Source organism: Tiliqua scincoides, chromosome 4 (assembly GCF_035046505.1).
Source record: "Tiliqua scincoides isolate rTilSci1 chromosome 4, rTilSci1.hap2, whole genome shotgun sequence".
NCBI lineage: Eukaryota > Metazoa > Chordata > Lepidosauria > Squamata > Scincidae > Tiliqua > Tiliqua scincoides.
Window position 1 is genome coordinate 183,454,642 of NC_089824.1, and position 15,088 is coordinate 183,469,729.

A 15,088-nucleotide genomic window follows, 5' to 3' on the forward strand; every position below is an offset into this window, starting at 1 on the left:
GTGTTTTATTTATACTTTACAGTTAGATATACACATCATGCCAAGGTCTCAATGGGGTAAAACATTCTCTTATTTTAAGAATACAGTAGATCATAGTGGCGCAATTTTTGGAATTTGAAAACTGTTCGAGAGTCAAAGCATTAAAAAAGCATTAAGATGATTTTATTTATGGATAGTTTTGTATTTAAAACTTAAGAGGAATGCGTGAGTGATTGTGCTGAAATGTCTGCATACACTGGAGTTTAATTATACCGGGAAGCCCACGGCTTAGGGTTAGTCACTAGCAGAGGTATTCCGTGAGCAATATCCTGCATGAGTGAGAAATGAGTAATTTAGAGCAGTCTGGGGGCAGATTTTAATTAGTTTTTAAATTGAGTTTTTCAAGATTTAAAACATTTTCTTTTCTTTTTAACCGAAGCACATATATGCAAGTGTACTTGTGGCTGATGTGCCCCTTGACTGCTTCAGTAAAAAGCACTCTACACTTTGCACTGAAACACTCCCCAAGATGCAGCAGTTAACACTTCGCAGGATCTCACCAGCACCTAGCATGGAACAAAACCCTCATTATAATGTAAAGGGGCACCAAAACTCTCACAGTCAGCAAATGGGAAGTTAGAAGTATTTCCAGGTTGCTTTTCAAAAGGCTACGCAAGGACCAATATCAAGAGCCTAACACACGCTTATGATTTACTAGAGGAAAGCCCCCCTCTTTTCTGAGGCCATCAGTGATGCAAGGAAATAATCCAAAAGCAGAGTGATAGATCTATTCCCACAAGAAGTCTAGATAAAACCTTACTGATTAGTTGCCATATTTAAGAAGTTTCTGAAGTATCTTCAGCCTCAAAGTACATATATTTTGAGTCCATAAGCTATGCCAATAACCAAATTGATCCTTATTCTGCCACTGTGGGTTATAACGCTTTGTACTGTCCTGCTGCTTTTATTGTAGCTTATTATTTATGGCTGGTTATGGATTCTTATTATTTTAAATTGTTTTAATGCTGTGTTGGTCACCCCAGGAAACTAAGTTTATATCCTGCTTCATTAATTTCAAAACTAAATAAAAGACGGGTCTCCTTAAAATGTGCAACACACAGATGATCAACATCAAATCACATTTTACAATTGTGAACATTTACTACTACTTGGGGTCCTTGAATATCTTGGTATGTCCATCCAAGTCTCTCTCTCTCTCTCTCTCTCTCTCTCTGAGAGAGAGAGAGAGAGAGAGAGAGAGAGAGAGAGAGAGAGAGAGAGAGAGAGAATTGTTTCCATGGTGGAAAAGATATAAAAATAATCTGCAACATTTTCTATTTCAACTGCACATATAAACATTTTGCGTGACGATCCATATGTATTTGTTCCTATGTAGGAATACTTTCCCCACAGAAAATGTGTAACACATGAAGCATACCTGAACTGATGGATGGCTCAGCTGGTGCAAATGTTCCTTTCACCCTTCTAAGGTGTCAGGAGTAGTGCAGAGCATTTCTTTCACCTCAGCAAGATATGTTTATGAGTCAACATTTCACTAATGAATCTCAGTTATATTGAAATTTCAGTTACATATACTTTGACATATCCTAAAACAGCCAACTACTCCAGGCCCTTATAAGATGCAACTGAGTACATAAATACAAGAGGATATAATATATCCTCCAATTCAAGCTTTGAACACATGTTTCTTTTGTTTTAAATGAGAACTTACATTTAAAATATGCATGTTGGCCAACCTCACCTACCAGTAAGGGGTGTCTGGAAGCATTCCCCTTTTTTGATTACAAATCTTTGAAAAGGAGTACCAATGCTAATGAACGTTTCTGCAAAATGGAACTATTTATTATGTACTGGAATCAATTTATGCCCAATGAAAATATTGGACAAGAAGTATTTAATTGCCCTTTGTGCTTCAGCTACTTTAATCTATGCAACTGAAAAATGTTTTGCTACTTTTTCTAAAACATTTTTTTTCTTCCACTGTTGCAATTTCCAAAAGAATTCTAATTTCTTGTATGTTTTATATGCATACTAGCTGCTGTCTTCCAACAAGATACATTTCCAATATGGATATGTGTTGAACAGATCATATCTGACCTCGTGACAGTTTCCTTTTCTCATCATTTGATTATGTCCACTTAGTAGCCAGAAAGGGAACAGGCATTAAAGTCCACAGATTGTCCTCTAAAACTAAAGATCAATCAAAATGTATCTGTGTCTATTTATTTAAAATACAGGCATACCCTGGAAAAACCTCCCGACACCAGTCTGCCCTCTTGGAAACAAGAGTAATACAGATGTGGAGGGGAGCCTTTCAGTTGGCCCTGAGACTTCGACATGACTTTCATGGGTTAGAGAGAAGCACTGGAGTGATCCTCGTACCATGTTAGCATAAAAATGGGGCTTAGTTTACATTGTGGATTAATGCTGTTCTTGTGAATTACCACATTTAAAATAATTGTATTTTTGTGTACAGACTTTCACTACATGCCTGTTTAAGATGTAGATGTGAAAGCAACCCCATTACCAACTACAGAAAGAAGACAGACATGCTGATTACTTGCAGCTGGAAGAATGAAAACATGAAAAACAGAATAATCACCTACTTGGTAATAACTCTTTGTCTGCTGTCTCAGTGCAGCTGGGATAGGGATAAAATAGATGGCCCTTTTCTAGCGGATATGGAATCATTCTAAATGCTGAGGGAATAAGAAAAAGAGAAGTCATTAGCATCAGAGATCTGCAAAATTCACATTACCAAAGCCCACTGGAGTTAAAGTCATTCCTATGTTTTGTTCAATTAGTATAACTACTAATTATAACAGATCACCAAAGGAGCTAGAAGGATGAAGATGAAATTTGTTCCCGACTGCCGTAATTGCTGACCAGGGTATCGAGGCAGTTCCAGATTGAAGATGAATGTCAGATTGGGAATATCTGAACTTGCAAACAAACACCACCATGCCCCCTCATCTGTGCAGGCACCATAAGTACAAATGAGACGTTAGAAACTGGACAGGTATCTACTGGTATATTTGACTGAAGCTGCGATCAGATCCCTTTCAAACTGTTACCATTTTTCCACCTCGATGCATTGATAACCCTCTTCTAACAAATCTACATGCACTATTTGGGATAAGATTCCAATGCACAGATGACTATTAGCATTTCTCCAATACTCTATTGACATCCAAGTATAAAAGACACAGTGAAAGTAATGCAAATAAAAACCAACAAGACGCCTCTGGTACTTTTGGCATGAACACTGTTTCCTATAGAAGTGTCCAGTATTAGATTACATATGAGCAACTATATCGCACAAGGCATTACAAGTTTGCAGTAGACAGCAGACCCTGAAGATAAATGAGATCTTTCTAGAGTGGATCCTCTAGTGCAGTGGTTCTCAAGCACTGGACCCCCCCCCCCCATAAGTTTACCAGCCACTCAAGCCTCTGTGGCTATAATGGTGATTGGGCAGCAGTGCTCTCCCCCCCCCCAGTGGTGGACAACAGATCCACAGTTTGAGAACCACTGCTCTAGTGTTAATGAAGCTAAAATTTATGGACCGCTGTTTGTGCTGGACTTATTCTAGGAAACAGAGGGATATGTTGGTCTCCAAAACTAGCTAGTTCTAGCTGAAGGAATGCCGCAACTTAAGATGAAAAACAACAGTTTGGATTGATTACTAGGTTTACCAGTGAAAGGAAAATATGACTCAGAAGTTCAGTGAGGTCTTAAGAATTTAAATAGGGTCATCTTGGGTAAATACGAAAGAGGATTTTTTATTATTAGAAGAAACTGTACGGGAAGAGAATGGTGGTTTCCTGCTCAAAGTGAAAATTGAGACTTATTTTCAACCCTACTTCCTGTTTCAAAAACACACAGGAAGATACTACTTCAGATTGGTCTTACAAAAATTCTCATGTACTTCCATTTTTGATAGCATTTAATAATTCTGTTTATTACATACTCATTATATTTGCTTATAACTACTCAATAGGTACATGTCCAGGAGGGCAGGAGGTCTGGTCTAGAGAGTTGAGCCTCCACTTGCCTGAAGATAACATCTGAAGGTCGCCAGTTCGAGGCTACCTGCACCATGAATGGCGAGACCTTGAAGCAGCTGACAAGCTGAGCCGAGTTATTCCACCTGCTCTTTGGAAGGAGCTGCTTGTCAGCCTGTGTGGGAGGAGGCCAGAAAGTGATACAGACCGCAAAAGTTCCATCTGAAATGTTGTGTGGTTCTTGAAAGATAGAACCTTTCTTTAATTGTAAAAATACCTACGGGGATTTAAACAGCCTGCCTATGTAAACCGCCTTAAAGTCTGAGGAGAAATCTGACGACCAAGAAAGGCGGTATATAAATATCTGTATTATTATTATTATTATTATTATGACCAAGAAAATACATTTGTTCACCTGCTCAGGCAGAACTACCTCCATTTCCTTCCACTCACAAGGGCAATGACATTTAATACTGCATGCCCTGAGCTAGCTTTTGCCACATTAAGTCACTTGCTTTGAAACCTTTGCGCGCTTGGCATTTGAACTGCCTGCATGCTAGATGGAATTCCAATATTCCATACTACAATACAGGCTTGCACTGGGAAACTGACAGGTCTGAACCCTTACTCCACATAAAACAAAAGTCCATTCAAAAACATAAAAAACTGTAGGGCGTGCTCAGTTATGGCAGAGAAGTTATCTATCATTAAGGAGTTATGGAACTCCTGTGAAGATTTTGAGAATAGCTGAAGGCCACTAACTTAGAGAACAGGTGATGCAGTGACTTCTTTCACACAAATGAGACACACTAAGAACTAAATGCTATTCAACCCTAGTTACACTACCAAAATTTTATTAGAAGTGAAGGCCTCATTATACAACTGCTTGCCTTTGCTGATCTCTCTTAGACAAGTTACCAAAAATGTACAAGAGAGTGCAGCTTCACACATTATGCACCTGGACAAATTTCACACACTACCCACCTGCCACAATCTGCAGGTGCTCTTTTAAACTGTTTACTGCCAACAAAAAGAAATTAACTCATGCTGCTGACAAAGATTACTTACTGCCTTCCCATGTACAGTGCAACAGATTAAGGGCCCCTTCTATTCGCTTCCAGTGCTGGAGATGGAAGAAAGCATATGCCACTGCTTCGCTGTCTCCACGTTTCAGAATGTGCTCCGGGGGCAAAATCAAGCTCTTCATTTCTAACAAGTACTGGAAGAAAGAAGTGCATAATGAAGCAACACAGACTACTGTGGGTAGTTCTTTGGTACACAAAACGTAAGATCCCTGCTGGATCAGGCTCATGGCCCATCTGGTCCAGCTTCCTGTATCTCAACAGCGGCCTACCAGATGTCTCAGGGAGCACACAAGACCACAAGATACTTGCAGCTCCATGAGAATCCTCTGCATCTGGCATTTTATTTACCTGCATACTCCCCAACAAAGACATCAGGCAGTGGCTTGGGTTTAACTTGGACTACTTTATTAAACACTAGTGACCAATTTTTAAAACATGAAACCTACTGAACACAGTTCCACCCTCACTAATATGGGGTAGGCAAAAGGCAAAAAAAAAACTGGCCATCCACAGCCAATTCAGATGACAGAAAAAAATTCCTACCTGGCCCACATGAAGAGCGACCAGCAAATCTCATACTGTACATGCCATCAGGGCTTGTAACCTCTGATGGAGTTTTCCTCCAGAAATCTGTACAATCCCCTTTTAAAGGCATCTAGGCCAGACACAATCACCACATCCTGTGGCAAGGAGTTCCACAGACTAATTATACTCTGGGTAAAGAAATATTTTTTTTGCCTGTTCTAACTCTCCTGGCACTCAATTTTAGTGGATGTCCCCTAGTTCTGGTTTTGTGGGAAAGGGAAAAGAGCATCCCTCTAGCCATCTTCTCTATCCATCCCCTGCATAATTTTGTATGTCTCAATTACATCTCCCCTCAGGTGTCTCTTTTGTAGACTGAAGAGCCTCAAATGCTGTAGCTTCTCCTCATAAGGGAAATGCTCCAGCCCAATAATCATTTTGGTCCCTCTCTTCTGCACCTTTTCTAGTTCCATTATGTCCTTTTTGAAATGTGGTGACCACAACTGAACACAATGGTCCAGATGTGGCCTGATCATCGATGGCAAATTTATACAGATCTCTCACTTCTTTGAATGTTAGTTTCAGCTCAGTTCTAACTACATATTTATCTAACTGCATATCTAACAGTTCTAACTGTATAAATATACAGTTAGAAGGAGCCTTCAGCAAGGAGCCTCTGGAACAAAAAGTCAATTATTCAGTATATACAAATTAATAGTTTGAACACATTCCCCGAAGTTTGCTATGGGGGGGAGGTTATTGTCCCATTTCCACAGTCACAAGGCTAGGACAGGTTTGCCAAGGCAATATGCATGGAGCATTCAGGAAATCAGAATTCACTTTTGAGGAATATGAAGCAGCCCACCCACCTGTGATCACAGTAGAGTCTGGAGGAATTTTTTTACTCCCGTTCAACTGGCTGGTGGCTGACGGGTTTTTTTTTTTCCTTTTTAATCTACACTCTGATTAAATGAGACATTCACTGGAACTAGTCACAGGTAGACAGAAACAGTGCCTGTATGGGAAGTCATTTTGAATAGATTGGTGAGCATCCTGAGGCACTCAAAGCCAGAGGTTTTTTTCTGACTTGGAGACAATGGAGTGGGATGGGTCTTCATTGAATGAAGCAGTGTTGTCACCAAAAAGGCTGCACGCACTGGGGAAGTGATGCTGCACTGGGCCTCCCTGACCCAAACATGGTCAGACCGTCAGATGAGATCAATGAACAAGCAACATTTGATTTCTAGTCTGAGCTGGAGTTGGATCACCCATTCATCTGAGGAGAGTTCCTCCTCTTGAAGACCATAGTGCTGCTGAAGTATTCTGAAATGAGTTAAAGTTAGCTAGTACCTGCTGCTGCATATCACTGTCTCAATGAAGTTCACTATGTTTCAATAATGAACCAAAATCAACATCTTGTGTCTTTATTGGGTTCACTGGCAATGATAAAGAATTTACGCAGGTTATGTGTGCACACAAACACTGCACATCTCTTCAAGTAAGGAAACAGAAATTAGATTGGTATTAATATTTTGCAAAGACATTTGTATTTCAAATCTGTCCTATGCAGAGTGGTTCTGAAAATAGCAATCACTCATGTTCTTAGACAATTTGTATATGATGCTACAAGTATTAGCCATGATTAAATTCCACTGTTTGGGAAAAATTTATAGGGAAGAAAAAGTTCAGCAACATTGAGCGCTTGCCTTCATACACATTATAACAATCACAATAGTATCCTTAGATCAAGCAACTCATTGTTCCAGCAAATAATTAGAAACATAATATACATATCAAACTATCTTTATGACCCATCCAACTGCGCAGACTCTTTGCACCTGTTATTCAGAGACACTGTCTAGTAGCAAATACAGGCACCCCCCCCCCATTCACAAAGGATGAGTTCCTGGCCCCCTCGCAAATACAGGAAACCACTGATACAGGGGAACCGTACCTCCATCCCATTTCCCATCCACCCCCCCATACCCACTACCTTTGTTTATGCTGTTTATACTTGTGCAAAGGATTGTGTATCTTGCTTTACCTAGACGCTATAAGTATAAAGCTTATAGCAAGGAGATGCAGGCAGGAAACCTGCATGCTATAGAGGATGACTCAATGAAAGTTAACAGGAAGCATGCTGAAGCTTTCATGTTCTCTCTCTCACACATGGCTGAATAATCTATGGAAGAGTGCATAACAGCGATTACATATGCAATTTTAAGATATTTTCAGAGGCTATAGAAGCAACATTTTCTATTTGCACTTTGTGTATAATCTGCTTTATATGCATGCATTAATACTGAATGATTAAAAAGGAAAATTTATAAATATTAAAATGAATGACTCTAGAATTTGCTTATGAGTTAGCCTGTCCCACACAATAAAGGCCAATGTTAATCCTATCTTTGATCGCTGTAGCCAACAATTCCATCTGCTCTCCCCAAAAGTGTAAGAATGCAGACAACTTGCCAATTTATTTAGGCAGATACCACAAATCATAAGATTATTTACTAATCCAGTTTAGGGGCCTTACCTTTTCCCTATTCATATTCTTGAAGGAATGTAGCCAAGGTTGTGCCCTGGTCAAATAAAGCACATTTACTGCCGCCTGGCTAGGTTCTTCTCTTAGCGTCTTGGGGCTAAATGTGGGAGGGTAATATTCTTACTAATCCAATTTAATCCTCTAACTGATTTTTTTTATCACAGTTAAGGGATCACTCAAACAGGGCCATTGTGGGAAAATGGTTTCAAATAACCTCTGACATGACTCCTTGTGATCTGTGCAATGACTAGTTTGGCATTGAGCTAAATTTCATAAAGAGGAGAGATAGCAACAATGGTCAAGCCTAGACTAAATTAATGTCTCACCTGGTAGAAGCATCAGTTGTGAACTCTTTAACTCAAGGGGTTAAAGTCTGCCTGTCTTTCTATATTATGGCATACAGACATGTAGCATAATAAGTTGCACACAAAAGAAGTGGTTCTAAAGTTTTTAGCCATTTTTCTTGTCTGAAGGTAAATGTGAGGTGACATTCATAATGATTTTTTAACTGTGAAATCCAGAGGTATAAACAATGCTGTAACTGTCTCCCAATCCTTGGTGTCTACATTAATAGTTGCTCCTATATCCAAAACGTGAGAATCATGAGGTATTAAAGTATCACTTCTGGGTATTTGCACTGATCAAACAAGGTCAATAAAACTGCAGTGAAAGAAAAGAGAATTGCAATTCCTTTCTGCAATGCTTCAAATGAATTACAAAAATAATTTGGTGGATTTCATTTCCATCAAGACACAGGATTTGTCAAGAATTGATTTTGAATCAAAGATCTGGTTCCTCTTACCTCCATTCTGCCAGTGATCTTGTTAAGGCATGAAGAAGGCAGTTCTTCAGTTTCTACTCTCTCTACTTTGAATCTTTAGTTTTGACTAAACTATCAAAACTACTGTAAGAAATTTGTATTGCAAGCCAAAAAAAAAAAAAAAAAATCATCATGAGTTACTGCAAATCAAAATTTATTTATTGGACTGAACACAATATCTGGAACTTCTTCCGAGGTAACAGAAATAGAGTTACATGACACACAAAAATGCATCAGCAGTCAGGTTAGCCATGAATTGAAAGCTGGGTACACTAGAACTGGACTTTTTTTCCCTTTTAATCTAACACAGCTGGCACACCATCCTCCATAGCTCCTTCTCAGTTGGAGATTGTGCTTTCATACAAATAATGCAATCTGAAAGAAAGCATGACCAGAAAGGAAGATGGAAGTATTGATAACATAAGGCACTAATTTTCTTGACATATGAAGTTTGTGCAGTAGTGGCTAACATATTAAACTCCTTCAAGATACAGGAGTTTTGAAACAACTGAAAAGGCACCAATTCTTAGGTAATGATAATACAGCATAATCTTCTCCCCCTAAAGGCAGAGACTGAAGGAAAATCTGTCTGAGACTGTTTGAATTGAACTTGCTGTGCTCTTGATCAGTCATGCAGGCAAGGAGCAAATTCTCTCAGCAATTAGCTCTCTTGGTGCACATTCTATCAGATTGGACAGGCAGACAGAAGACTGGATGGATAAATCCAGACCTTCAAGGCAAGAACCATTTGGATGCCCTGATTATCAGGAGGAGGGGGAGGAGGATTAGGTCCAAGGATAAGCCATCCTTCCACTATCAAGACTGCAAGGGCCATATATCATCAGCATCAGGAATGTGTTGAGCTGGTTGAGGTTCCAATTATATGCATTTGTTTAGAGGGAAATTGGACGGGGGAGGAAGTCTGGCATCCTGGCTTCTACCATTGGGTGATGTGGAGTTTACTAAAGGAGGAGGAAGGCTTTAATTGTTACATATTCTAACTGCAGAAAGGCCATGGAAATAAAAGCTTTTAAAGGCTCTCTCGCCAACAGAGGGTTTAAGGGTGGTGGTAAGTCAGACAATGATGTCAGCGTACAAACCTTCATGCTTCAGGGTAGCCCATTTAACTGTCTTCATGGATGCTTTTAATTTACCTTATTACCTGGCAAAGTGACTAGCATATTTTTCTAAAACATTCTAGACAGTCCTTCAGTTTAAAAACTTCCATGGCAGATCCCAACAGTTGAAACACAATATAAATATAAGCAGATAAAATTGTCACACCAAAACAAAAGCCAGCAGCAAGCTGTTGTTTTTTTTTTAAAAGGCAGATAACAGTCTATACAATATGACTTTTTTAATTATAAGAAAAGTTAAGTTTAGTCTCCAGTTCCTTAGTAGTTAGAATGATTTTCTAGAGATTTACTCAAAGTACAGACACATGCTAAACATCAACATGCCCAGTAGCTGTCTGCTCTTTACAACAGAATAAGAGGCATGTACATTTCCTCTACAAAAAACAAGGGCAAAAATCAATCCTTGGTTTTATAGAAATAGCTAACTATGCAATATTAGATGAATGATTGTCTTGTGGCAAAGATCAGTTGTTCACTCAATACTGACCATTATCTTGCCACAGTTTTTCTGCCAATGTACCTACCATGTTCTGATAAAAAGGTCCAGACTGATTATCTGCAGATTTGAAACCCATGTTGCAGGTTCCAAACCCACAGGTTTATCTGGACATGGTCCCTCCAAACCAGACCGGAGCTGTGCTTCGGTTGGGTCTGGAAGGGCTTCTGACAGCTGGAGAAGCCACACATGCTATAAGTTATGTTCAACCTTTCAGAGGCCTTATAAGGCCTTCTGAGGGTCAGGGAGGCTTCCTCGGCCCTCAAAAGGTGGCCACAGCACAGTTCTGGTCACGTTCAAAGGATTACAGGGTGCCTGACCCACGGATTTCATTATCAGCAGGTTTCAGCATCTGCAGGGGTTTGGGGAATGGAACTCAAGTGGATGCCAAAGCACAACTGAATTGAGACCATTCAATTCTTCTTGGATCAGATTCAAAATTTATGGTGGCAGTAAGGTAGGTGCAGCTGAAAACTGCCTTCAGGGTTTCCCTTCAATCGCCCACAAGGATTGGTCAAATGACACAATGTAAGCCCCAATGCCATTTTAGTGCACAGATCTCAGACATTATAGCAGCCATAGATGCTTCTGTACAATTAAACTATGATTAAACAATATGGCATCTTCCTTTTGCATGATACTTTAAGTGCTTTTATTGATAGTACATTTTTAAGAATAAAAGGGGCACAATTTAAATATTAGAAAGAACAATTCAGATTGGTAGTGAGGTCAGCAGAGAGACAGAGACAAGCTAAAACAATTGTGTTTGAGTCTTCCTGTTTATGCCACACTCTGCTTCCCCCATGCAGTTTGGCAAGCTTCTCTCCCTCTACACTTGAAGAAATTAGAGGCAGTTTCTGAACAACTCCATTACTGAAGCCAGACCAGTAAGTAACTGGATGCTATTAAAAAGGGCCTGAAATACCTGGCTGTGCACTTCCAAGGGGGGCTCATTCATTTGGTGAATCCATTCAGCATAGACCTTGGTCAGGAAATTCTGTTACTCAATATAATTAGAGACAGGAATGGACAGTAAATAAAGCTGGCTGAAGATATATTCAGGTATTTCATTTCAACCGATTCAATTTTTTTAGATGCATGTGCCATTCTCAGACAGGAATTTTTCATTGATGTGTTTATATTATGGAATACAAATTTAAAGAATAACATTTATTGTAATATTCTAAGAAAACTAAAACTACAAAACAGAGCTTGGATGGATTATGACTCCAGAAAAATCTAAAAAAAATCTTGAAAGATCCATTTGTTTATTCTAAAAAAGAAATTGTTGTTTTGAGGGACCACTCAGAGTTTGAATCAGTTTTTGTAGACAGGCCATGATACATGCCCTATCAAAAACTTATAGCATACTTTTGAATTTCTCTTTGTGAGGAAGAATAAAGGAAGAATAATAAAGTTTATTTTTATTTTTCATATTTTTTATACGGTCCTTCCTCCAAGGAGCTCAGTGTGGTGTACACCGTTCCTCCCTTCCTTTTGTACTCACAATAATCTTGTGAGGTAGGTGAGATTGGGAGCAATGACAGGCCAAGTCACCCAAGAAGTCACCCAAGAAGCCACTGGCATACCGGGAGGGGGGGGTCAGATGGGGCAAATGCCGCAGGTAGGACCTTGTTGGGGGTGCACCATGGCCCCTCCCCTGCAACCATTTTTTTCTTTGTTCGGGCCCTTTTTGGGCCCAATTTCAAGGTCTTCTAAGGCCTTCAAAATGCCAAAAAAGTCACTTCTGGTTTTTGTGGGAAACTGAAGTGCTATTTTTGGGGTGGGGGCCCCCGGAATTTTGCAATCCTGTGCCTCTGAGCAGCACCAGGGCCAGCTCCACAATTGCACAAAGTTCCATGGCTGAATGGAGATTTGAATCTAGATCTTTCAGGTCTAAAATCCAACTCCTGAATCATGACACCATTCTGGCTCTGGAGTCAGGATAATTATATGTTTTGATATAAGGTCAATAGCTGGTTAAAATGAAGTGATTGCTCCTTATGTTCAAACACTAAATAACAATGCTTCAAAATGATAAGCTGGTAGTAAATAGCCCCAGAGAAATTAATACTGCAATCCAAACTCAGCACTGGGCTGGTACAGCACCCACAGTGCTGGCAGAAGGTGTTTCAAACAAGCCATAAGGCATGTCACTACACCTCACAAGTAAGCAACATTGGCTGAGCAGCCTGTGCCACCTTGCCAGTGCTGCATTTGGAGTCCACAGCCACTGGCACAAGCAGGTAGGGTGAGGGGCAGGTAGTGGGGAGGGGGTGTTTCATGGCGGGGAAAGCGGAACACTCCAAACTCCTGATCTGGTTTGAGAGGGGGCAGGATCAGTGAAGCCTTCCTTTGGCATATCCTAAATCCCTGCCTAGGCCAGGCAGCTGTTCAGACTTTAGCCAGCTAAATAGCTGGTGGAGATCTGAGTTGCCCCATAGGGTTGGATGGGGCAACATTTGGGACAAGGGGAAAATTATTCCCTTACCCCAAGGAGACCTCCAGACAGCTCCCACCTAGCGCTGGATCCAGCACTGGCCAGATGGCCTAGCTGCACCTAGTTAGGATTGGGCTGTCCGTAAGATAAATTCTTTATATACCATCAAGTGCTGGTAATGGAAGAAAAAAATGTGGGTAGCTTTTTCACTTACATTGGATATGTGACTATGCTAATAGATGCCACTGAATAAGTAAAAATTAAGTTGGTGTTACATCCTCTGTTGTTCTATTATCTTCAACAAGGAATGTTCCTAACGATTAAATACAAGATTTTGTTTTACACATTCCCAGCACCAAGAATTTGTTATGCTAAACTTTGGAAATTAAGAGATGCTCCAACAGTGAGCAAGTGAGAGGAGAAATCACATTATTTTACAAAAATGGCAAAATTAACAGCTTTGGAAAGAGTTAAAAAGTGCAGACAAACAACAAATGCTTTTCAGAAAAGTTGGAAGTCTAATAAAAAATTAGATGCTGGCAAAAAAGCCACATACTCCTGATGTTTCTCATATAACACATTTTAATAGAATGGAATATTGTCAACTCGGCTTTGTTTCTGTAACATGAATTTTATAAAGTAAAATAATGTATAAAACTAGAAAAAAAAAGTTTAAAGACTTCACAGCCTCCATCTCACTACCTTAAAAGTGCTCAGTAATTAGGACAGCAAGTTCCATTAAAAACCAGAATTTGAATAGCCTGAGTTTTAAAGCTGTAGCCAATGTGGCAAAACAATCCTCTAGCATTAAAGAGATGTTCAAATGTCTTTGCAGTTGACAATTTTCGTAATAAAATATTTTGACAATGACAGAATAACAGTTCCCAAAAATGTTTCAAGAGGCTGCTCAAATCAACAAAATAAAATATGCTCTCATTTCTGCAGGATTGGACAACACAATGCCACTAATAACTGTATCTGAGAAAGTTCAACGGCGCTGCCCTGTCAAAGCAGGCTTGCAAATCTATTTGTTAAAAAAGTCTTTTGTTTCCATGATTGTGCAATATCAAACCTCCTACACACCGCATGAAATATGCACCAATTTTATGACTTCTTACCAGCAAGGTCTTAACTATTGATGGGTGAGCGTACAAAAGATGATGTCTTTTCTCCTTCTATACTCAGCCCCAGGCCAGCCCATCCATGAGGGTGCTTGAAGTGGTCAGGCAGCATATTGGTTGACCACTTCTGTCTACCTACTTGCTCCCACTGATACTCCTGTTTCCACTCCCTAAATTGGAAAAGGAAGAGGCATGAGGTTTCATCTCTGCATGGTCTAACCATCTCTGCATAGAGAAGTTAAATGTTATGCCCTTTTTGAGGAATGGGGAGAAAGTGCCTGTTTGTCCCATGGCTGGATTTGTATGCATCTTTCAAGACTGGGAAGAAGAATATGATGTCTGTCTTTCAAACTCTAACAGGAAAGAAGGAGAGATTCCCTTGGCAGAAATTTAATGTTTTCCTAGACAGTGGGACAGGTCAGAGGTAGTGAGAAGAGCTCCCTCTAAGATGTGCAGCTGCCCAGCTCGAATTGGAGCCCTGAGCAGCTCCCATCATGGAACTCTAGAATTTGAGGACAATGATGTAATCACTGAGAACTCCAGAGCTTCCCCCATGCAGGTCCATTAAGGCCCTGCACAGTCCCTGCAAAAATTAGAAGGAACATTGATAGTGGAGTTCTAATGTTCTGGAGGGTCTCAAAGAGCTGCTGCTATGCTGATAGCTTCAGTGTTTGGACTGCTTGTGGCAGCAACAGCAGGATCTGCCTCAAGTAACAGAGGCAGCTCAAGTTGAGTAAATCACTTCAGATGTTTGACTTTCTGGCCTAGACACTGCAGCTTACAGCTCCTGGACTATAGCCCATTTCACCCACTGGTAACATTCAGGGTACAGGTATGCCTTCTATGATGAGAGGGAATGAGATATTTAGGTCCCCAGTCAGTGAAGCACTTGTTTAATTCTGTATGTCCTGCTTTGAGG

The 15,088-nt window shown here is 40.0% G+C and overlaps 1 protein-coding gene across 1 annotated transcript in view; it reads right to left on the reverse strand.

Moving 5' to 3' along the window:
• ST7L (suppression of tumorigenicity 7 like) overlaps nucleotides 1-15,088 on the reverse strand; it is a 67,807-nt gene that overhangs the window by 12,831 nt on the left and 39,888 nt on the right. Inside the window, exons 12-13 of the mRNA XM_066622792.1 lie at nucleotides 5,073-5,223; nucleotides 2,607-2,699 (exon numbers count right to left, since the gene is read on the reverse strand). Coding sequence (XP_066478889.1) covers nucleotides 2,607-2,699; nucleotides 5,073-5,223 — 244 coding nt within the window. The remainder of the gene's footprint in view (nucleotides 1-2,606; nucleotides 2,700-5,072; nucleotides 5,224-15,088) is intronic.